This window comes from Phallusia mammillata, chromosome 1 (genome assembly GCF_965637545.1).
Source record: "Phallusia mammillata chromosome 1, kaPhaMamm4.hap1.1, whole genome shotgun sequence".
NCBI lineage: Eukaryota > Metazoa > Chordata > Ascidiacea > Phlebobranchia > Ascidiidae > Phallusia > Phallusia mammillata.
In genome coordinates, this window is record NC_137252.1 from 31,637,182 (window position 1) to 31,660,040 (window position 22,859).

The window sequence follows — 22,859 nt, forward strand, 5'->3', positions numbered from 1 at the left end:
TAACTGAGATTATTCGATTAATTGACAATGGGTAAAGTTATTTGTTGTTAATTAGTATTTTTGGCGAAGCTGCAGATAGTGCACACTGCTTCGACCTATAGCAGGGGTGGCCAACCGGTCAAAGCCTAAGAGCCAAATTTTTTACTGTGTTACCACAAAGAGCCGCATTATACACATGGGCACACATGTTCATTTCCTTACACACAGAGACCTGTGCTTAGCTAGATTTATTCTAAAACGCACACCAACATAATAGTGACTTGTAAGTTCATCATAACCCGAAAAACAATGGATTGTTATTTATTTTGGAACATGTTGCAATATTGCTGTTGCTTTGTGTCTCATTCGCATTGTACGCAACAATGAGCAATCATTCATTGTTCAATAATTGAATATTTGTCATCATAATCAAGCCATTTGCCACATAAGGGTTGCAGTTTCAAGGCAAGCACAATTGTCACAGCTTTACTTCAAATTTAACGATTTCCGTACCAGATCGCCTCAAACTAACCAAGATATCCACAGTGGCCCCAAACTTCGACAACAACCTAAGAGCCGCATGAAACCAGGCAAAGAGCCGCATGAAACCAGGCAAAGAGCCGCATGCGGCTCGAGAGCCACGGGTTGGCCACCCCTGACCTATAGTTTCTCATTGGTGCAGTTGTTCGATTTTACAGTGTAGGTGAGGTTTTTTAGCTCGTAACTCCAAGAAACTGCCATTGGATGGCTACACTTGCCAACACGGCCTATCTCTCGTCACCAGATGCAGGTTGAAACAGTGTGCACTGTCTGCAGCTTATCATTTACTGGCTTGGTGCTTTCAGAAAGGCGCAAGCGCGTTAGATAAAAATACCGCAAAGTTTCTCAGCAGGGAAGATCTTTAAAGTAAAGAATTTTTGTCAAGTTAGCCTTCAAACTGTCAGAGAAAAAAAGATTTCAGTACCTCACCAGACATAAATCTCACCGCACGTTACTGATGAAAAGAGAAAAAATGGATATTTTAATTTATATGTTTTTTGTTTGTGGGATGCGTTAAAATGAGAGTTTGTGTGTTAGACCAGTGGTCAGCAACCGCCGGTGCGCGACGAGTTTGTTAGCGGGCCATATACTTTTTAAAACATTTTGCCCGGGATGATAAAAGATGATTCCGCGATAAAAAAATTTGTTTCAAAAATGGTCCACAGTACAAAAAAGGTTTCCGACCCCTGTGTTAGACAGTGAAAACAATTCATTATTGAAAATGACTGGCCCGTGGTATGTACAACTGTACAAGTCAAACCGTGTCATTATTATGTTTGTGTGTGACATTTAGAATAAATCTGGCTGAGCACAGGTCTCTGTGTATGAGGAAGGGACGAAGCAATGAACATATGTGCCCATGTGTAATGCGGCTCTTTGTGGTAACACAGTAACAAATGTGGCTCTTAGGCTTTGAGCGGTTGGCCACCCCTGGTCTAGATCTTAAGCTTAAGTTTCTCCAGTTATTAGAACCTTGGATGATGTTATTTTAGAATGTGTGGTACGGGTACGTAAAATGTTGTAGGGAAATCTTAGTAACGTATTATTAAATATGCCGAATTGATAATGGTCTTATGAGGAATATTGCGACCCAATTAAACGCAAAAAGCCAGTGCCGGATTAACAATTAGGCAAAGTAGGCACGTGCCTACAGGCCAGTCAAAAATCCAGGCCAGATTGACGTCCAAAAACTAGTTACCGCGTTTTCAATCGCAAAAACGCGCAAAGTTGTTATTTAGTTAAGCATATGACCAAGTTTTGCACGGTACTCTGTGTTATAGTTGCAACAACGATCTTTGTGACAATGATTTGGCAACACTGATAATTCTAATTTTTTAGTTGGCTACCCTGATTTTCGGGCCACTTATAAAATGTGCCTACAGGCCAGCAGACCCTTAATCCGGCACTGCAAAAAGCGCTTTATGTTTAAAGGCTTCAACTTCAGCAATGATATCTATGAGTACCAACCCATTTTATATCTTGGTTATGTAGTACAACTCGTAGAGTATCTGTATTTTTCAAACAGTGGTCTGGTTAAGCTCTTTTTATCGTATATCCGGATTTCCCACCACTGAAACAGGTGTTTTGCAGCTCGGAAATGGCCGAATTTTAATGCTATCAGAAATGGTTCGTTTAGCTTACAATGTTTTACCACTGGTATCTGAATAGTTGGTCAGTAGATGTTAAAACTGGTTTCTCTGTGTTTTGAGAATAAACGAGACTGACAGAAGATTTTTTCAACTTCAGTAGTAGAGTTGCTATTACGGGTTATGTGACCTTTGTAATTAGGCTATATTTTTGTCAATGAGTGGTTCAAATATAAACAACCTGTATTTAGTAGCAACAGCGTTACGTCATGTTACTACTTTTTGTGTAGGCTATGGTGAATTGTATTTCGAAAGTGCTTGCCGGAATGAGGAACCAAATACAAAACAGTCCCGTTACGGTTTCAAATATACGGTTTCTGTTTTTTTGTTTTACCACATTCACTTTTGCCGCTTACTTTGCAACTATTGTTTTTTTCGTGGCCTCCCGCCCGCCTTATCACATAGTGGGCTATGCAGATCACAAGTAAGTTTAAAATGTGTTTTACCTTGTAATAGAAGTTTACACCAATTGTTGATTTTAGACAAAGTTTGAGATCTCTGGACAAAGTAAACCTAACAAAGAAAAGGCAGCGTTTTGACTCACGTTGTGCTGGTAAGCAAATGAGTTTCATTCTTTTAGTAGAAACAATATTTTGCAAGTTTATTGTGCTGGGACAGAATATTTTTTGGGCAGCAAATAATTTCAGAATGTTCAAGTGTTATCATATACACCTGCATTTTGTCATCAAGCCCTACAAAACGGTGGTTTTAAACTAGTGGCCTAAGATGTCTTTTCGGGTGGTCCAAAGGATGTCCACTATATTTGGCAAAATTGGACGGGCATTGAAGCATTTGCACAACTTAGGAAAATTAGGTTTAAAAGAAACATTTCTAAATCAAAATATTAGTTGTTAATTGTTAAAATATCAGTTCCGAAAATCTGCTTTGAACAAATAAAGATCAAGCGAAAATTCTTGCTTACTTTATCCTCACTGAAACGTAGCGTGGTCCACGAAAACTAGTACCAATGTACGAATATAGATCCACAGCCCACCGCCAGAACCACCGCCCTAATGTTTGAATATAGGTTAGCTGATAAACAAAATTTTTGAAATCCTCACCTATTCGTTCGTGTTTTGAAATACTTGTTGTTTGTATTTAAGTTCAAGATCTAGGATGTTTCGAGGCTTCAGATGTTCTACATGAAGAAGTTATCATGAAGAAGATGAACCCGCTGTCATCACATCATTGCTTCAGCTACTGTGATTCAAAGTAATTCCATTTACCATTTAAACAGTAATCTGAACCCGTTTGGACCAAAAAAATTGTCCGGATCAGGCGAAGATCCGTATAAACTGTTGTCGATTAGTTAAAGCCTTACCACATTACAAATCATTTGTACGTCAAGTTTTGCACGAATCACGCAAAGATCCGGATTAATCAAATCCGGTTTAACCTAGGTTTACTGTATATTCACTTATACATTACCATTGCAAGTTGGTTGTGTTTATGTCACCTTTTGGTAATTCCATACCGTTTCACGTGTCTTGTTTAAAATTCTTGTATTAAATTTGTCTGCAAGCTTGCAAACCTTCACTCATGGTGTAGCGTCGCACCTTTAGTGCAGAACCTGGATAAACTGCCAGTGCGAGCAACAGAATTTTATTGGATCAAGTTTGAATGACGCGCGCAGTAAACGCGGTTTTCTGCAAAGAAACGCCACAAGTGAAAATCAGAACGAGCAATAGCGACACCATACGTGTGACAAACATATGCACAGTAAGAAGCAACATACCAAACTTTGATCTGTCCAAGCTTTTCGATTACGTATACGATCACAGGTTGACTATAAGCACGGCGTTCAATGCAGCCGAGCCACTTCGTCGCACAGATACACAGGATAATGACCAATTGAATCTTGCCCACTGTAATGGTTGCGGTATAATTATGCATTCAAGTAAAGCATAAATAACGACGCTATTAGGCACACCAACTTACCGGTAAATAAACCGGGTTGCAACAGTATAATGCACAACACAATGTATGCAGGTCCAACTTGGGTTCGCTACAATATAAGACAACGTGTTGTCAATAACTGGTACTGAACAGGCAAATCGTAATAACATAGAATGCTCACCAGTAACTCAAGTCTTTACACAGCTCAAATATATCCGTCGACAGTTGGCATATTATCAGTAAACTTCCTTATTTACATAGAAAGAAACACATACCAGTTAGTTACCTATTACATAATCACTTTCATGCGGTCAGCACATAAAGCAGAAACTAATAAACTACTAACAAACTATGCGGTCTCGCACAAGGTAATTGCACCACAATGGATTTGACGTCACAACGTCATTGTTGCGTCAATAGCGATGCCAGGACGATATTCCCGGTACCCGTACATAACAGCTTGGCGCCACTAGAGGCAAGAAATCTTACACATGGACTATTTATTATGTTTTAGCACTATACCAAAATCATGAATCTTTGTCTATACTTTACCCCAGGTTTCTGACTTGAAAAATATGATGTAACTTTTGCTTGAATATTTGAACATACAGCGTATATTTTGCCTTGTCCCTGCCATAATATATTTTTTTTAAATTAACCTTTTACCAAAAGGCTTTTATCTGTTGATTTTTAGCAATATGACGTACGCTGGGATGAGCCAGGGTCAATTGTGCGCATGCGCGAACGACGTGAGACATTTCGTGAGTTTTACCAGCTTATCTAGAAAGTGCGACATCAAGTGTAAAGACAACGTTACCAACTGCGAAGGCCAGAGAAATTTCCGAGTCAACAGAGTGTTATCACGCTGTGTTACTGGTTTGTTAGTTTTACGTACATTTTAGTGAAGTTATTTACAATTTAGAGTAGTTATTTACAATTTAGCAACACCATAAATAGATTATTTAGACAGTTTCATAAAAAAACAGCCATACAATGCATAGTTTTTTTTGAAAAAAACTGTCTAAATGTTCAACTGATTGTAGGCAAATATCATTTTTTTACATTTTATTGTGCGGGAGACTCCTTACTTAACAAGGTGTGAACATGCACAAATCTATTTGAAAAGTTTACCAATTTGTTTTTCGTTTCAAATATTTTTCAAGATAATGACCGATATATGGTACAAAAAGAGACATGCTGTATTACAATGGCGTAGGTAGAGCAATACTTAACAAAAAATTTGGGGGTGCAAAATTTATGTGGCTATACACAAGTTGGTTTAAAACCTCGAGTTTCGTGACCAAAAATGTCTAAGTTTAATTTTGTTAGGACGAGGAGAGGGGCTCTTTTTCCGCCCGGCATAAGCAATGCTATTATCAGATGTTTTGGCTATTGTTCATGTAACAACAACAAAATATTTGTAAGAAAAATAACTTAGTAAGACTTATTTGCTGTTTTGGTCCATGATTTCAACAACTATTGCTTTTTAGGTGAATTTACTTCGGAATACGTCAAAACGCGTTTGATCGGCTGCTTCGAGGCACCTTCACCTGATTCTGACTTCAAAATAATTTCTGCCACCTCTCTTGTCGATTGCTTTGGCGAATGTGAACGCTTACGCCACCCCGTGGCTGCATTTGGGGAGAGTTTTGGATGTTCATGCGGAAAAATGTCAAGCAGGTTGTTTAATTTTAACATCTAGCAGCAAATCGAGATTTGAATAATTTCTTGAGCAAAAATAGGATTGCTACATGAATGAATAACAATCCACTATTGAACATTTATTAATGAAATGACATTAATGATAAAAAAGATAAATAAAGTTGGGACGGTGTTGACTCGGCATTGAGAAATACTAAAATAAAACGTAATTTTGTGACAAGTAAAAAAATCCTCTTCATAATCATTATTTAAAGTTTTTGCGCTTGTTTTCCATTGTGCACTGTGCATTTTTTCCTAGATGATGACAATTGCCTTTATCCAGACGAGTGATCAATAAATTTTTTCAATCAGTATCGCTGGTAGTTATTTTTTAGTAAATCTGCTCTTCAAGTTCGTGTCTTTTTGCCTAAATTATTCAAAGTATAAAAGCACGTGCATTTTGTTACAGGTTTAATTTGACTCACCGGTGTGCGTGTCAGGCGAAAAGGTATGTGCAAGTTTATAGGACACTTGTTGAAGACAAAAGATGCGGCAACATCAAATTTCTTCCTCCGCGCACGCGAAAACAAACGGTGCTTCTCTCCTTTCCTGGATCAGGAAACACATGGGTTCGCTATCTTCTGGAAAAAGCTACTGGAGTTTACACCGGATCAAAATACCGCGACGAAGCTCTGTTTAAGACAGGTAATAGATACAGCTAATATAAGCACACACACTCAATTTCGGTTAATTGCATAACGGTAATCAAATATTCTGTTTAATTGCACAGGGATTGTGTCACTTTGGCCTAACACTTGTTAAAAAAAATTGCCGCCTGTCCGCCTGTCCGCCTGTCCGCCTGTCCGCCTGTCCGCCTGTCCGCCTGTCCGCCTGTCCGCCTGTCCGCCTGTCCGCCTGTCCGCCTGTCCGCCTGTCCGCCTGTCCGCCTGTCCGCCTGTCCGCCTGTCCGCCTGTCCGCCTGTCCGCCTGTCCGCCTGTCCGCCTGTCCGCCTGTCCGCCTGTCCGCCTGTCCGCCTGTCCGCCCAGTCTATATCGGCATGCCCGCTTTAGGGCTGATCCCAGTTATGAATTTATGTTTTTAACTGACCACTTGTCAATCTGGCGATCCCCTACTACGAAGCTGACGTGTGCAGCATATATAGAAGGCAGGCAACGGAGTTTGTGATTCCGATGTCAGCAGGCTTACGACTGAGCCTGTGTATCTTAGTTGGAAGAGCGCGAGTCCAGAAAAGATTAATGTTGTGGGTTCGACTTCGAACGCAGGCTAGTTTTTTCTAGCGTACGCCTTGCCATTTTGGAATGCTTGGTGATCAGCTGATTTGGTATAACGCTTTCAACGGGCTTGGCGTGCTATGATTTATATTTTTTTCTTACAGGATTTTTAGGTGAACTGCTTCCCAACTTTCTACGCATCGGTATTATAAAATGCCACAAAGCTCTTCCATCCAGAGGGTTTGATGAAAACAGCAGACTTATTTTGCTCATAAGGAATCCATTTGATGCAACAGTAGCTGATTTTAACCGTTACCGGTCGTCCAACAAAAGTCACACGGGCAGCGTTACAAAAGAGGTGTATAAAAAATGTAAGTGTGAAAAAAGGTATTTGAACTTTGTACCATCAATATAACTTTGTACCGATCGAACTTAAAACCTTCAATATTACCAGCTCATGGCGCGACTCTTTTTGTTGCAGACTTTTCCAAGTTTATCGAATTTCGTGCGAACAAATGGATTACAATTATGATTGATGCCATAGAGACAAAACTACCTTTGCTGGTTATTTTCTTTGAAGACGTGGTTGAAGACCCAATAAGAGAAGTCAAGAAAATGCTGGAATTTCTGGCTAGTAAAGATTTGAAGCCTAATGATTTGCAGGACCGACTTGCCTGTCTAAGTCAAGAAACAACTGGATTTCAAAAACGTGAAAAACGAGTGCTGGACTTCGACCCATACACCGCCAAAGAAACAAAGTTGCTTTATACCCGAATTAAAAAGTTACAAAAATATGTCGATTCCATCGATGTTAAATTACCTAATTATACGTCAAAGTACCAAATATCTTAATATTTGGACACACCAAAAGCGTTTTATGTAAGCAATTTAAAACTTTTTTACGTTATAAGCGTATAATAACTGTAACCTTCAGCAAACAACGACAACAAACTCACTCCTACGACTTTTGTCGTATTTTTAAAGATTTCTATGTTTCAAGCAAACTTTTGTTTTCATTCGAGAATAAAACAGCAAGTAATTTTAGTGCGGGAAATTTGTATGCTTTCAAATTTTAAAATTAAAGGCTGTAAGATCAATAAGTTGTCAAATTGAAATAAGAAATTGGTTGAATGCATCCAAGTTAACGCATCAGTCTCCAAATAGTTCAATTTGAGGTTCATCGGTAAGATAGACAAAGGACAGACTCAAACTTAAGCCTTTGCAGCATGATGATTACTGTGTTTCGGTCTGTTTTGGTTTTATCTTGTCAAGTTAAAATATATATCTGCTAAAAAATATTCTATCTATGTTGCAACAGGCCTATTTTGATTTCTTCATTTTCCAGCAATTTTTAAATAACTCTGTTGTCTCTAAAAAGAAAAAAGTTGGAATTTGTTTGGGTTTGACGAAGAAATAAAACAGGTAAATTGAGCTTATTTCACTTGTTAAATCTTACTGGGTTACTGGTAGGTTTTATTTTAAAACAGAAAGGTCCTAGTTATATACTTTATTACATTTAAGTTACACAAAGTGTTTGCTTCAGAGGCAGTAATTTTTGGTAGAAGTATTATTGAAATTATTAAATGTTTAGGTCAGGGGTGGGGAACCTACTTAGCACTACGGGCCGCATGAATTGCACAATATTTTCGGGCGGGCCAAACAATTTGTTAAATTCCGTGTTATAATATTATAATACAGGTTTATCACTTATTATTTCTAAAAATAAGAGTTTGTCCATTCTTTCTGGAATACCCTAGCTCCATTATATCGATCTGTCTTTTTTTCCAAGAACATATTTAAAATACCAATATAAGGATCCACGCTAACAGCTCTAAACGCAATTCAAAAAATACACCACATGACAAATGATTTGTTACTGCAAGGAGAGGCAATCGAGTGACTGTTACGTCACAAATAAAGCAAGTGGTTGAATGTGTAGCAATTTTTAGAAGTTTGGTGTCATAATGTGGATGGGGAGATTACCAGAAGTGTCGAAGTCATTTCAAGGACATATTTGTACATAAAAATTTTATTGTTTTTTTATACTATGTTGTATACTGTACCTATACTAAAATATGTTGTATACTAAAATTATGTTGCATACTAAAATTGTGACGGGGGCCACATTAAAAAGGCAAGCGGGCCACATGCGGCCTGCAGGCCGCAGGTTCCCCACCCCTGGTTTAGGTAATATATATTCACTCTTTTGTTGGTGGTACAGTAACACCATTATACACAATACTCTTGCATATGATTGTTTGTTAACCAAGTACTAAGAACTTAAGAAGGCAGTATAAACATCGATACAGCAAGTATATGTCATGTATAAAAAAATTAAGAGAATCAACTCAAACTTGCGGCCTGTCACTTGTTAAAAAATATCTGCCTAATCCAAAGTATCCAAAACTTTACAAAAATCTTTGGTTATGTAAATAACTAGATTGTCTGTAGTTTGTCACATAAATTTAGCTTATACATGTGTTTCTCCTTTCAAAAGAGTAAATAAACTCTAGTAAATAAACTATGTATTATTTTCACCTGTCTTTTTCCACAAACAATTAAGCAGCTTTACAAATATGTCCAATAAAAAAGTTGCAAATAAAATTCAGCCCACGGTTTTACCAACTAGGGTACTGTACTTGATTGCAAAATGAAACAAACAAACACTGGTGTGTCACTGGAGTAGTGTTATCAGCAATTGTTATATTCTTTTCTTACAATCACACAAATACAGGAAAACAAAAAATGAACTAAGTAACTCATAAAAATCAAGGTCAAACAAAAAACCCATGAAAAGCCTAATTGTTGTTTTGGTTTAATTTCTTTTGCAATGCTTAACAGTAATGCTGCAAAATGGTATACTAACACATTTAACATGTTGTAAAATTACAAGGCTAGCACTATGTTATGAATAATTGTTATGAGCCTAAAATTGTTTAGTTTATTTTGACCGACCCAAACATTAGTGTCTGATTTTAATTTTTTTGCAAACCAAGGCAGTTTTAATTGATTATACACACCACAACCCTATTATAAATATACACACAAATGAATATGTAGTAACAGACAAATAATACAAAAATAACTAATACAAAAACAAAAATAACTAAATATTTTTTATAAAATAGTGTGATACCACTAACAAGATCTTTTCCAAAGTATTGAGTTGCATAAGACTTGCATAGTGCCTGACATTCATTCATGGGCAAATGGTATAGCATTGAGGCAAATTGTCAAGCCTTGAAGTTTGATTTATAGCCCTAAAATGCTCAGCCAAAGTACCTTAGTTAACTTTGTTACAACCTAACAGGAATCCATTACCTTTGAGCAAGCAAAACTGGTGCTTATCTTTAAAGTCAAGTGTGTGACAGTTTCCACGTATACAACTTATCTCCCATGTTAGATGTTTAAATTCAAATTGTCAATAAAAGGCTGGTCACCAATATGCTAATCCAGGTATTGCCATCCTACACAGCTAAAGGTGAAATTTTCTCATTTTTATTAAACAAAAGGACAAATATTTGAAGTTACGTTGCCACGAGCGATGACGTCATCACAATCCCACGTAACTGTCAGTCACGTGATCATGTTTACTTTCCACTCATTTTCTACGTCACGAGTTTGTGACGTCAACATCTGGACCTGCCGTTTCGTAATCCGGCATTACAGGTTTTACCCCGGCTTCAATTAACGTCCTTCGGGCGTAAGCAATTGCTTCATTCATTGCTTTCGTCATCTCTGAAGTGTACGGGTTAAAAGTTAACTTCGCCGATTTTCTTTTGTAGCTGCCTTTAAGTTCCTGACTTAGACAGGCGAGTCGACTTTCTAGGTCAGCTGGATGTAAGAGTTTGTTTGGGAAGAATTCCACCATCTTTCGTACATTTGTGATCGGGTCTTCGACTAAATGCTCGTAAAAGATGATTAGAAAGGGTTTCTTGCTTTCAAGTAAATTTTCTGGCATTCTCATCCAGTAGTTGATAGTTGATTGCACGTACTTCAGGAAATCTGTTGAAATAAGTATTGTGCGTGTGGTTTCTATACCTAGATATAAGCGCTTACTGTACAACACAAGTACTAATTCTTGAAAATTTGGGAAATAATTGCTCACTTAAGTCAAACGTTTTGCGATTGGCTCTTCCTGTGTGATTTCCTTTGGTTGATACTCGATGAAAATCGGAAATGAAAGCGTTGAAGGGATTCCGTATAACCAACACAACCTGCTGGAGGTCAGGTCTTTTCGGATCCATCAAATGATTTTTTACGAAGTCAGTTCGACCTTCGCTTATCGCAAGCATCTCACCAAGAAATCCTGATCAGAATAGCGGTTAATTGAAAAAAAGACGACATTTGGCAAGCTTGTTTAAAGATATAATCTATTGCCGCAGTATATACATTTTGCGGCATTCTACCGTCTTTGTGTTTTTTTGAGTCTTCCACGTCACAAAAATGGTCAAAACGATGCGAAACTTATAAATGAGATGATGGTTGTGAACGAAACCTCACCTGATAAGTGCATGATACGTTCACCATACGCGCTCCCTCCATAATACCCCGTGGCTTTTTCCAGCAAATATCTTGTCCATGTGTTGCCCGAGCCAGGGCATGACCCCAACCATGTCCTGACATAACTTCCACGGGGCATAATTTTAATGTTTCCACATCTTTTATCTTCTACTAACGTCCGATATGCCTGTACTGCATCAACTATTTCACAGTTTGAAAGTTTGTGGGTCAAGTTGAATCTGAAATACATGATAAGTCATACACAGTTTTGCATGTCAACAGTAATGGTTTACCAAATTAAATTGTGTCTGATTACACACACCCTTCCCAACAAACACAATTCTAATGGCACATCGTGATCTAGGATAGATTAAACTACTCATAGGTAATACGTTTTCACGCAACATACATTTGTTTTTGTGAAAACGTTAAAAATATGTACTTTAAAGCAGCTTTGCTACTAAAGTGCACCATTTTTCTTACCTGTCTGTCATCTTTCCACAGAAACATTGGTCTGGTGACTTAAACGCCGCCACTGGAAGGCGCATAAACTCACACTGTTCCATGCAACGTGTGGCTGTCATGGCTCTGTGCTTGCTGAATCCACTGTCACTAGAGGGCGTCGAAAAACAGCCGATTGATCGGGAGTCCACAAGGGAATCTTTAAATGGTGCTGCATAAAACGTAAGTTTGGTCCTAAAATTGGTCAACACATTATTGTATGACTAAAACATACAATATTTTATCTCATTAAGTGTACTTGGATTACGTGCTTATTTAATTTTTCAATTTAAGTCACGCAGCGTCACATAAAAATTAAGTTGTTTAGGCGCTGCAAAAAACAAATGCAGTCACAGGAATGGTGTTATTTATCCCACAAATGCCTAGTCTTCTTCATTGTAACAGTTTGAACGTCAGTGGTGAAAAAACAAACGTTTTAGCTAGTTTAATGGACTATATATATTATAAACAAAACAAAACATTGTACGTATGCGCAAAAACAAAATTTCAGCCTTATTTATCTTTGTACATTGGTGATAGATTACAACATGGCAAAGATGAGCGAAATGCATATCATTTTAGTAAAAATATCGACCTGTCTAAATATCAACAAACAATATATTCGATGTTTATTACTCCAGAAATGAATTAGTGGATTACTTTGTATGTGGTACCTGGAATACATCCCGATTTTATCCTCAACGCGCGAATGTGTTTCGCTCCGCCGCAGTTCTCATCCGATTTGCCCTGACACGGTACCTTGCACTCGTCCGACGCGAGGCGTATATTTACCAAACCTCCTACATCAAAGTGGCAAAAGCACGTGTCACCCTTGGTTAGACCGGCATATGAGTTTTTCCTAAAACACACAATGAGCCCAGTTAGAAAATGTTACACTAACCTATTTTATTGTTAATGTTTGGCCAAATCAAGCGTAAGTCACAAACCTAAATATTAAATGAAAATAAACGCAATTAAGCTCTGTGAAGTATCTATTAGAAATAAGTATTTTTTTTGCTTTAATACATTTTGTTACATTTTGTTTAGTTTGTTAAATACACCATGCAAGCCAATGCGATTATGAAGTTTAAAAATAGCTGTTAAACTAATAATTTTGTCAACCCCTACAGAATATGCGATGGAAAAAGAGGTGCGTTTCCATTATACAGTCTCAGTAAACTGAGTAACAAGCATACTTACGTATTGTGGCAGTGCATGGCGCATTTATTCTGTGTCATATTGGTAATAATGAGTCCAATTCCACTTTTGCTACTGAACATTAATGGTTGAAAACATCCAAGATCTATGACTGTCAACAGAAAAAAAAACGAATTTGGCGCCAAACTCGACTTTAACTGTCCCAAACCACATGCGATAAAACGAACCACTACTTTCTACAAGCTTTAAATAAACTACTGCTTTTCTAGCAAAACAAAGACCCAGCAAAACTTTTCTAGCAAAACAAAATTGCTTTTCGATCAAACGTGGTTTTAATAGTTGTAGATGTGATAAAGCGTTTCCAATAATTTACTTTGATTGTAGGCCGTTTTATAAACATGAACGTTTAATAGCGATACAGAACTTACATTCGCAAAATGTTCCTTTATTTTCCGGTTCAACTGCTTCGACGGAAGTGCTGGATTGTTTGCTGGTTGTGAAACTGAAATGAACAAAAATAAGATAAGTTAAGCATCTCCTAACTAACTAATATCGTATAGAAGGCGTTTTAAACTTTTTACTCTATTACATATTTTTCAGTTTTTCTCCTGCGCACAAATATAATCGGCTAAAATGGAAAGTGCGTACTGCTATCTAAGTGATTAAGAACGCCAAAGGCAGGCGTTACCAAGATTAAGAAGCCTTGTTATATAAACCATCATAATTATGTGTAAATCCCGTTTTTAATTTACGATGACTCTCTTAATTATGTACCTCATATAGCATTATCATTTTAGCAGAGTATGTTTTATGTTTTAACTCAAGGGTGCGACCCGCGGTCCCTATAAAGTCCTTGATAAGGTTGTGCGGCCCGCAGAGACGCTTGATATTGAAATGCACAGACAAACGAGTCCAACTATTATGTATTTTTGAGCAGATTAATGTGCCGGGTGCTATTTTTCTGCGACCAGGCAATATGTGGCTAGCATCAAATGCAAATTTTACTTGTAGTTGAGCATATTTGGAAAGCAACGAAGTAATTATACACAAGTGCGGCCCGCGATCTAATTTTGGCTATTGTATTTGGCCCCCCAGTAACAACGGTTACCCACACCTGTTTTAACTTATAGATCCAAACAATATGATGGTTACCTCAGAATTTGCACTATTTACAACTTTGCATGTGTGGGGTTCCATGAGTTTGTGCTTGCAGAAACAAACTAAGGTTAGAAAAATATGGGCCACTATGGGACCCAATATGAATATATATATATTAGTTTAAAAATAGGTTATAGTCTATGTGGAATGGCAATATGTGCTAAGCCACCCTTCTAGTGTACGATGATTTTCTTAGGTTCGGTGCTGAGCTGTATTCTTTGCACAAAATTGCCATAATATGTCAATTGAAACACGAATGCCCTTTACCTTGTTTCCACCGGAGTTTGTAAAATCTTTTGGCTTGGAATTGTTGGATTTTGCAAAATCACTTCGTCCATCATAACAACGCCTTTTGCAGCTCGTCCAACGTTAGTTAGTTCATGTGATTTTTTCCAGTGTATGTTTTTGACAGTGGCATATACAACCCCATAACCGAGAAGACACAGAAGAAATAAAAACCGTGTTTGTCTCAACCGAAAAACGTTCATTTTTCTACAGCCCTGGTTGTAAAATGGTTGTTTTTTAAAACATCTCTCAAGTTTGTAGAGCTCTTCTGGCAAATGTAATTTTATTCCGACGTTTCGACGTCCTATAAAGGTCATCTTCATCAGGGTAAATAACACTGAATGCGACTAGTACAGTGCACGATAAACAAAGGAAAAAAAGAATGAAACGCAAGCACGTTGCAACGCAACGAAAACACCGCGCGATAATAAATGATTGGGCCTCTAATCTATAGGCAGGTGCCTGTTCAGTATCTCGTACGGTTAACACAAACTACAAACACACTGAAATTCATGTGAGGAAAAAAGGTCGTGAGAAAACGACTGTTAAAAAGGTTATGATTATTCCCACATTAGGTAGCCAATTCAACTATATATCAAACCAACTAAATTTAGATCAGAGCGTTGTATTTGCCACTACTGTTTCAACTTCTTATTTTGCTGCTGGTATGCTACATAGTAGTCGTCAGTCTTATGAGGAAACTTTCTGACTTACGATTTAATCAGGCCATCTCCAAAACCGTCTTGGAAACTGAACTTCCATGTAGCTAAGTTTACTTTGTACGATCAGGGTAACATTGATTTGACACACCCAAGTTAAAATGGTTGCTAACGTTTAATTATGAAACACATATCGACATACATTGAGGACTAGTTAAGTGATCTGCCGGTCAACCGCAATCGACGTGTTTGTACGCAACGTCTGTGCTAATTACAAAGGCTCTAGTGTTGTTTAAGTAACCTTGGCTGTTTATAACACAACTTAACTGCATAGAAAACCGTTTTATCAAACTAATGCTGAACACCAACTGTCGGTCTCCATTTTGCTCTCAACACGCCATGTTCTGTAAACTGACTGTCTGTTAAAAAAAATATTTTCTTGTTGCTATCCCCTCAGGCTGTAATGCTGTTGCCTGGTTGCCTGGTTGGTTAATTGGACATAACGCGCATCACTTGTCACCTGACAAGTCTGCAAAGTTCGTAACAGAGTTGTAAGTTGGGCCGGGTTTAGGCGTTGGATTTTTTTCCCTAACGGGCTTTTTTGGGCCTGAATTTCATCCTGTGTCCGCAATTAAAAATAAAATAACCTAGCTAATTAGCTAGTTTCTGGACTACACATGAAGTCCAACAGCCTTAAAACGTCTTGTTTAATCCATTGCCTATCACTGTCCAGTGTGTATGTTAGTGATGGGACGATACCAGGTTTTGAAGCGAGTACCGAATACGAGTACCATGTGTATATACCTTCGATACCGAGTACCGAATACTTAAATACAGCGTTGTTCTTAGTTGTATATCACCAGCTAATTGTTCTTCCATGGCCAGGGTACGCACACATGCAAAAAATGTAATCTCCACACGATAGCGAAAAAAATATACGTAACCTGGCGGAACTTTTTCCTGATTTTGTTCTGTCCGAAGCAAACATTGGCATAAAGTTGCCCGTATTCTTATGGCGTACATCGGCCTTCGGTACTCGCACGTTGGTATCGAAAACTGAGGCAAAATATTTCGATACCGAGTATCGATACCGACGATACCACTGAAATCGTTCGATACCATCGATATCGAGTACCGTACTCGTCCCATCACTAGTGTATGTTTTCTTTATTATAGGCCTTTCCATCAAACTTTGGAAAACGGGCTTCTCAAAAACGATTTGGATTCGGGCCGGGCTTCGCATCCGCTTGACAACTCTGGTTTGTAATACGATTTTTTGTCTCGTATGTACGATGATTTTTAGTCAAGTTCCGGGCCTTCAAATAGTCTGCATGAAGGAGTTAATTTTTTTTCTGACATTTTTTAATAATTTTTACACAAATACAAAATACACTTTGAAGTAACTTGATCAAAATTAAAGCGTCTTGTGAAAAGCCAAAGTGCATTTTTGATTTACACTTTTTAGCTCAATGGAACACATTGGATGTGCTATAACACGAATCCCTAGAACCTTGAGAATAGTGAATATGATTCTAAAATTGTCCATACTGAGTGTCAAATTAAAACTGACCCTCAACGCTAAAGCAGATCTAGTTTAATAAAACTGCTGGAACTCTGTTTCACATATGATGTACGCTTTATTTAATACAAAATAAATAAATAAATACTATTTATAAAATGGCACATAAATTCTCACTTGTGGGAGGTTTACCAAAATCTTGAAGTGCTTTATACTTGCATAACGCATGACAGCCATTTATGTGCATTTTAGTATACAATTGAGGCACACGGTCATGTAAGAGTGAATTTAATACCTATTTACTATCGGAAAACACCCATAATTTATGTTATTTGATGAAAGTAAAGTGCACTACAGTTGCCATGTATAAAACTTGTCTATCTTTTTGAGCTTTTTAAACACGACATGACAAAGCAAGAATGGTGCAAAGAGAAATGTAGACATCCTACTCGCAAATAGCGAAGTAAACACTTTTCTTAATTTTGTAAAACGAAACCACAAAAACATTGTATTAAAACCTTAAAAACATTTTGATCCCACCGTCTTCTTCAATCTTGTGCTCCTGTATCTTTCCACTTATTTCTTACTACAGCATTTATTATTGTGCTGAATACATACGAATATCGTACGTCACGATCACGTAACTGTGACGTCAACATCTGGACCTGCCGTTTCGTAATCCGGCATTACAGGTGTCACCCCAGCTTCAACCAACGTCCTTCGCGCGTAAGCAATTGCGTCATTCATTTCTTTCGTCATCTCTGACGTGTAAGGGTTGAAAGTTAACTTTGCCGATTTTCTTTTGTAGCTGCCTTTGAGTTCCTGACTTAGACAGGCGAGTCGGCTTTCTAAATCCGCTGGGTGTAAGAGTTTGTTTGGGAAGAATTCCACCATCTTCCGTACATTTGTGATCGGGTCTTCCACTAAGTGCTCGTAAAAGATGATTAGAAAGGGTTTTTTGCTTTCAAGTAACTTTTCTGGCATTCTCATCCAGTAGTCAATGGTTGATTGTACGTACTTCAGAAAGTCTGTTAAAAAACGAATTATATTAGGTGTGATTTAAATCTCTGTCGATATAAGCGCCTTCTGAGCAACACTTGACACATGCTTTATGTAGAAAAATGTTTTGTTTTGGCAAACTTGCTTAGCCCTAATCGTTGACTATAATCTTGCTTTTTTGTGGAGAAGTGTGGGCTTGACGCGTCACGGTATATATATATATAGCAAAACAGTGGCAGTATAAGCATTATTTTCCTGGTATTTGAAAAAAGCAAAATGACTAAACCAATGCCGTCCATGGGCTTGACATAAATTCAGACAGCAGCTATGAAAGCGAACAAAGTGACTTTTTTGACAGTGATGTTGATTTAAGCGAATTTGAAATCGATGATAGTGATGATTTGTCATCTTCAAGTGATGAAACTACAGATAAAGGATGGAAAATGTGGAAAGTTTATGACCCTAAATTGCCTGATAAGTATTCCTTTACTGCAAATATAGGCTGCAAGATACAATGGGTGCCACAATCTAAACTTGAATGTTTTGAAAAAAAAATTTTTAGGTGATGATTTGTTGAATAAAAATACTAAACACAGCAAGTTTTCATGCCAAGAAAATCAATATTTTTAAATTTTGATGTGACATTTTGTGTGTGTGACTTTCACTTTACAAAACAATATCTTCTCTTTCTTTATAAATAGGAAACGAACACTGGCGTTTTTAGGCGAAAATTTTGAGTAAGATAAATTATTTGGGCGTGCATATTGCACTTTACTGACTTGAGTCAAACGTTTTGCGATCGGCTCTTCCTGTGTGATTTCCTTTGGTTGAAACTCGATGAAAATCGGAAATGAAAGCGTTGTAAGGATTCCGTATAACCAACACAACCTGCTGGAGGTCAGGTCTTTTCGGATCCATCAAATGATTTTTTACGAAGTCAGTTCGACCTTCGCCTATCGGAAACATCTCACCGAGGAATCCTAAAAAATAACATACACTAAAAGTTGATCGCAATCCGGTTAATAGTAAATCTCGCATTGTTGCATACTGAATACCACTTAAACTGTACAAATTGATGTCATTTGTTGAAAAAACCTTTAAAGGATAGTAGAAAAATCTGCATTATGTATTATCTGCTTTATTAGCACGCTTATTAATAACATCAGCAGTAGCATTGTGCGTATACTGTCAATTGTTAGTATTTGCTGTTGCACAATTTTTTGTTTTCATTTTCGCACACACAACAATCAAAATAAGTGATTTTTTTATTCTATATTCTATACTCTTATGGTCGGATATAGCATTAAGTCATGTTTACTCTCATTAACATCAGTTCCATTAACTAAACCAATAATTGCCAAAACGTTTTGTTAAACTTCGTCAAAGGCATAAGATTGCGACACAATATTTTTTGTGTTACAGAAAGGGGCTATATGTGGTTGTTGCTCTTATTAAATGCTGAATTCTGTTTAAACCTGACGATTTATATGGCATTCTTATATTACTTATAAAATCTGGTAGAATGCAAAAAATGATTAAAACACCAATACAGTTTACAACATATACAGACCTGACAAATGCATGATACGTTCACCATACGCGCTCCCACCATAATACCCTGTGGCTTTTTCCAGCAAATATCTCGTCCAAGTATTGCCTGAGCCAGGGCAAGACCCCAACCATGTCCTGACATAATTTCCACGAGGAAGGATCTTAATATTTCCACATCTTTTATCTTCCACCAACGTCCGATATGCCTGTACCGCATCAACTATTTCACAGTTTGAAAGTTTGTGGGTCAAGTTGAATCTGAAATAAATGACATGTTATAAACAGTGTTCATGTCAATTGTTTAAAATTTGTCTGAATTCAGCAGTAATGTTTCGGTTTTCTGGAGTACACTAAGAATCAATGTTAGCAACAACAACACAGAGGCCAAGGATAGATTAAACTACTCACAGCACAGATTACATTTTTTACTTGCAACATTTGCTTGTGTTAAAATGTGGAAATTTCTTACTTCAAATCAGCTGAATGTGTAACTTACAGACCAAAAAAATTAACACTGACAAAAACTGTATATTTAGACTGTTTCATGAAGAACAGGTACAAAGCATAAATCATTTCTTTAAAAACAGAAATATATATTTCGCCTTGAATACACAGGCATCATCAGTTTCTGTAAAAAAGCAGACACGTGGTGGACTTTGATGGCAACAGCACATGCTGCTTAATACATTTGCGAAGGAAAGCAAATTTAGCCTCCTGGCAAACCTCTTTGATCGTAAGAGAACACATAATACTGCCAAAAAGAGACGGGGATTCGCTTTGACGTATCAAGTAGCTGAAAAACTTTTGTCACCTAAGGAATCTCCCGCAGACAATAGAATATCATCTCTGCCTGCGGGAGATTTCATTCTATTGTCTGCGGGAGATTCCTTAGGTGACAAAAGTTTTTCAGCTGACAAAAACTGCATATTATAATATTGCAACATGTTTCGCTGTCAACCCAATATTTAGGCACAATCGAAATAAATGCGATTCTTTGTCTTTGTAGTATATTCTTATAAGAGTGCAATTGTAGTCTAAAAATGTAACGCTGACAATTAACAAAAATAAATAAATGATACAACACAATTAACATTCGCCGTTTTTACCTGTCCGTCATCTTTCCACAGAAACATGTCCCTGGTGATTTAAACGCCGCCACAGGATGACGCATAAACTCACACCGTTCCATGCAACGTGTGGCTGTGTTGACTCTGTGCTTGTTAAAACCACTGTCACTAGAGGGCGTCGAAAAACAGCCGATGGATCGTGAGTCCACAAAGGAATCTTTAAATGGTGCTGAAAGAAAATGTAAGTTTGGTTTTAAAATTGCCTGGTCTTCGAAACGCTTTGGTTTAATTGCAGCCGTTTAAATGACAATTTAGGAATGTTACATAAATTTGATGAAGAATCCAGATAAACAACGCTGAAACTTTACGATTAAAGTCTAAAACTAGGTGTTGAGTTGCAAAACAAACTAGATGATTCAGAGATTTAATAACTTTACATATTTTACCTTCAAAACATCCCGATTTTATCCTCAACGCGCGAATGTGTTTCGCTCCGCCGCAGTTCTCATCCGATTTACCCGGACACGTTAGATTGCACTCATCCGACGCGAAACGTATATTTGCGAAGCCTCCTACATCTCTGTTGCAAACGCACATTCCACCCTGACTTATACCAGCATATGACTGTTTTCTGTAACATACAATCAGACCTCAGAATTCAGTGATACTGAGTAACAAAATGTAACCCACGGTTTCTCAACCTGCTGGGCTTAATGAAACCCAATGGTACATGATTTGGCTAAAGGAGTCCGTACGCCGAAACGTAATGAGGAAAATCAATACTTTTATTTACAAGTTTTAAACATTTGTGTTTAAAATGTCGGAATATTAATGAGCTCATACATTTAATGCGTACTTAGACAGTGTGAACGAAATTAAAGAGCAATTTTTGCCAAATTTTTTACCCTAAAAGAGTTTTTATGCCTTCTTTGTGACCCAATAAAAGTGTGATTTATAATCTGGCTCAGGAAACTAAACATTTTGCCCAGCCCACAAAACATGCAATAAACAAAATGATGCTCTATTTATAAAGTAAACTTACTAACCAACATGTCATATACTTACGTATTGTGGCAGTGTAGGGCGCATTTATTCTGTGTCATATTGTTAACATGGATTCCAATTCCCGTTCTGCTATTGTATCTCGATGGATGAAAACATCCCAAATCGACGACTGTCAAAGGGAAAATGCATATTTTGCGTGAAACTCGATCTTAACGGAGAATGAAATTAAACCACAAACGCGGAAACGAATCACTATTACCGTTGGCGTCGAAAAAATTTCAAAAAACAAAGAACTTACATTCGCAAAATGTTCCTTTGATTTCGGGTTCAATTATTTCCGCGGCAGTGCTGAACTGTTTGCTGGTGGTGAAACTGAAAAGATCAAACAGTTGATAATCATATTTAAGCGATGCTCATAACTTTTTGCTTTATCACCCATTATTACAATACTTATATTTAAAAAATGAAAGATAACTTAGTCTGGTGTATTGTTTTTGTGAAGTGCGTACCACAGCGTTTAATTCTACTTAACATTCCAGGGTAGATTGTTCTTCCTATGTTGAAATGCCTAACTGTAAAATTTGCCTCTGTGCAACTGTTTAATGCAAATCGGTTTTAATCTTTCGTCAAAACAACATGATTAACGTTTTTTTATATATTTTATTTTCTATTGAGCTTAAAGTTTGTTTTTACTTGATTATCTTGAAATATTGGATTTTGCTGCTGACTTTATAAACCTACGATAAAGTTTAATAACTTACAACGGGTATAATCCCTCACCTAAACAACAAACCTAGTTATACCTTGTCAGCACTGTAGTTTGTATTATCTTTTGGGTTGGAATTGGCGGATTTAGCAGAATTGTGTTGTCCATCATATGAACGTCTTTTGCAGCTCGCTCAATGTTAGTTGTTTCTTGTGATTTTTTCCAGTGTATCCTTTTGACAGTGATATATACAACCCCGTAACCGATTAGACACAGGAAAACGAAAAACCGCTTTAGTCTCAACCTAAAAATGTTCATCTTTCTACAGCCCTGATTGTAAAAAAGAGATCCAATTTTAGGCTTGTTATTCAAAGTGAGATTGTAGAATTATTTTTGGCGTTTTCTTTCTTCACGGCTTGGCATTATCTAGCGGGGTTTCTTTCGGTGTTTTTTTTTGTTGTTGATCCCACCCACGTTTCTAACACGGGTGGTAGATTCTAGGACTTGTGTCACAAACGCCCCCACTTTTGCGAAACTCAGCTTTGATAAAAATGAAGTTACTCAAACATTATCTCGCGTGATTCAGTTAATAGCTGATAAACAAAATCTATTGTAAAAAGACTGTAATAGATTGTAAAAAGTAAAGGAGGACACAAGGCTTAAAATAATTTTTTGGTTGTCGCTGGCAAACATACAGCTGTATAATAGCCCCCGCTTACTGTTTTCGCCTATACAACCCAATGCAAGAAATGAGCCTTGGTGCCTTTCTTAAAAAGAAACTGTTATAGATTGCGCCTTTTAAGGCGTTGTATT

The 22,859-nt window shown here is 37.4% G+C and overlaps 3 protein-coding genes and 1 long non-coding RNA gene across 5 annotated transcripts; 2 read left to right on the top strand and 2 right to left on the bottom strand.

The window, feature by feature from the left end:
- The first annotated feature begins 1,043 nt into the window (after nucleotides 1–1,043).
- Nucleotides 1,044–7,979, top strand: LOC145205422 (sialate:O-sulfotransferase 2-like). The gene is made up of 9 exons (XM_080078147.1): nucleotides 1,044–2,145; nucleotides 2,396–2,589; nucleotides 2,648–2,718; nucleotides 3,269–3,377; nucleotides 4,756–4,937; nucleotides 5,552–5,741; nucleotides 6,172–6,407; nucleotides 7,100–7,306; nucleotides 7,417–7,979. The coding sequence occupies exons 1-9, from the start codon at nucleotides 2,131–2,133 to the stop codon at nucleotides 7,785–7,787; spliced, it is 1,575 nt and encodes a 524-aa protein (XP_079934273.1). The 5' UTR covers nucleotides 1,044–2,130; the 3' UTR covers nucleotides 7,788–7,979.
- A 1,639-nt stretch (nucleotides 7,980–9,618) lies between these two features.
- LOC145205397 (sialate:O-sulfotransferase 1-like) lies at nucleotides 9,619–15,583 on the bottom strand. 2 transcript variants are annotated; one of them, XM_080078117.1, is made up of 8 exons: nucleotides 14,523–15,583; nucleotides 13,526–13,599; nucleotides 13,140–13,248; nucleotides 12,614–12,798; nucleotides 11,922–12,111; nucleotides 11,439–11,677; nucleotides 11,044–11,244; nucleotides 9,619–10,940 (listed from the first exon to the last, which is right to left on the bottom strand). In XM_080078117.1, exons 1-8 carry the CDS (start codon nucleotides 14,861–14,863, stop codon nucleotides 10,549–10,551), a joined length of 1,731 nt encoding a protein of 576 aa, XP_079934243.1. In that variant the 5' UTR covers nucleotides 14,864–15,583; the 3' UTR covers nucleotides 9,619–10,548. The 2 variants fall into 2 exon arrangements, with proteins under 2 accessions (XP_079934243.1, XP_079934252.1); XM_080078126.1 differs by lacking the exons at nucleotides 12,614–12,798; nucleotides 13,140–13,248 and having other exon boundaries at nucleotides 14,523–15,581.
- On the top strand, nucleotides 12,066–17,323 carry LOC145205432 (uncharacterized). Its single transcript, XR_013853652.1, has 2 exons — nucleotides 12,066–12,122; nucleotides 16,376–17,323. It is a non-coding gene; the product is annotated as an uncharacterized LOC145205432 (long non-coding RNA).
- On the bottom strand, nucleotides 16,813–22,546 carry LOC145205411 (sialate:O-sulfotransferase 1-like). The gene is made up of 8 exons (XM_080078137.1): nucleotides 22,144–22,546; nucleotides 21,639–21,712; nucleotides 21,401–21,509; nucleotides 20,782–20,966; nucleotides 20,375–20,564; nucleotides 19,288–19,526; nucleotides 18,497–18,697; nucleotides 16,813–17,746 (listed from the first exon to the last, which is right to left on the bottom strand). The coding sequence occupies exons 1-8, from the start codon at nucleotides 22,362–22,364 to the stop codon at nucleotides 17,355–17,357; spliced, it is 1,611 nt and encodes a 536-aa protein (XP_079934263.1). The 5' UTR covers nucleotides 22,365–22,546; the 3' UTR covers nucleotides 16,813–17,354.
- Between the last annotated feature and the right edge of the window lie 313 nt (nucleotides 22,547–22,859).

Coding starts and splice junctions, on each gene's coding strand:
- LOC145205422 (XM_080078147.1), top strand. Junction 2,590..2,647: donor GTGGGCTATGCAGATCACAA/GTAAGTTTAAAA, acceptor TGTTGATTTTAG/ACAAAGTTTGAGATCTCTGG. Junction 5,742..6,171: donor TGCGGAAAAATGTCAAGCAG/GTTGTTTAATTT, acceptor ATTTTGTTACAG/GTTTAATTTGACTCACCGGT.
- LOC145205397 (XM_080078117.1), bottom strand. CDS start 14,863: ATGAAGATGACCTTTATAGGACGTCGAAACGTCGGAATAAAATTACAT. Junction 13,600..14,522: donor CAAACTCCGGTGGAAACAAG/GTAAAGGGCATT, acceptor TGTTCATTTCAG/TTTCACAACCAGCAAACAAT. Junction 12,112..12,613: donor AAAATCGGGATGTATTCCAG/GTACCACATACA, acceptor CGTTTTATGCAG/CACCATTTAAAGATTCCCTT.
- LOC145205411 (XM_080078137.1), bottom strand. CDS start 22,364: ATGAACATTTTTAGGTTGAGACTAAAGCGGTTTTTCGTTTTCCTGTGT. Junction 20,967..21,400: donor GCCCTACACTGCCACAATAC/GTAAGTATATGA, acceptor TGTATGTTACAG/AAAACAGTCATATGCTGGTA. Junction 20,565..20,781: donor AAAATCGGGATGTTTTGAAG/GTAAAATATGTA, acceptor ATTTTCTTTCAG/CACCATTTAAAGATTCCTTT.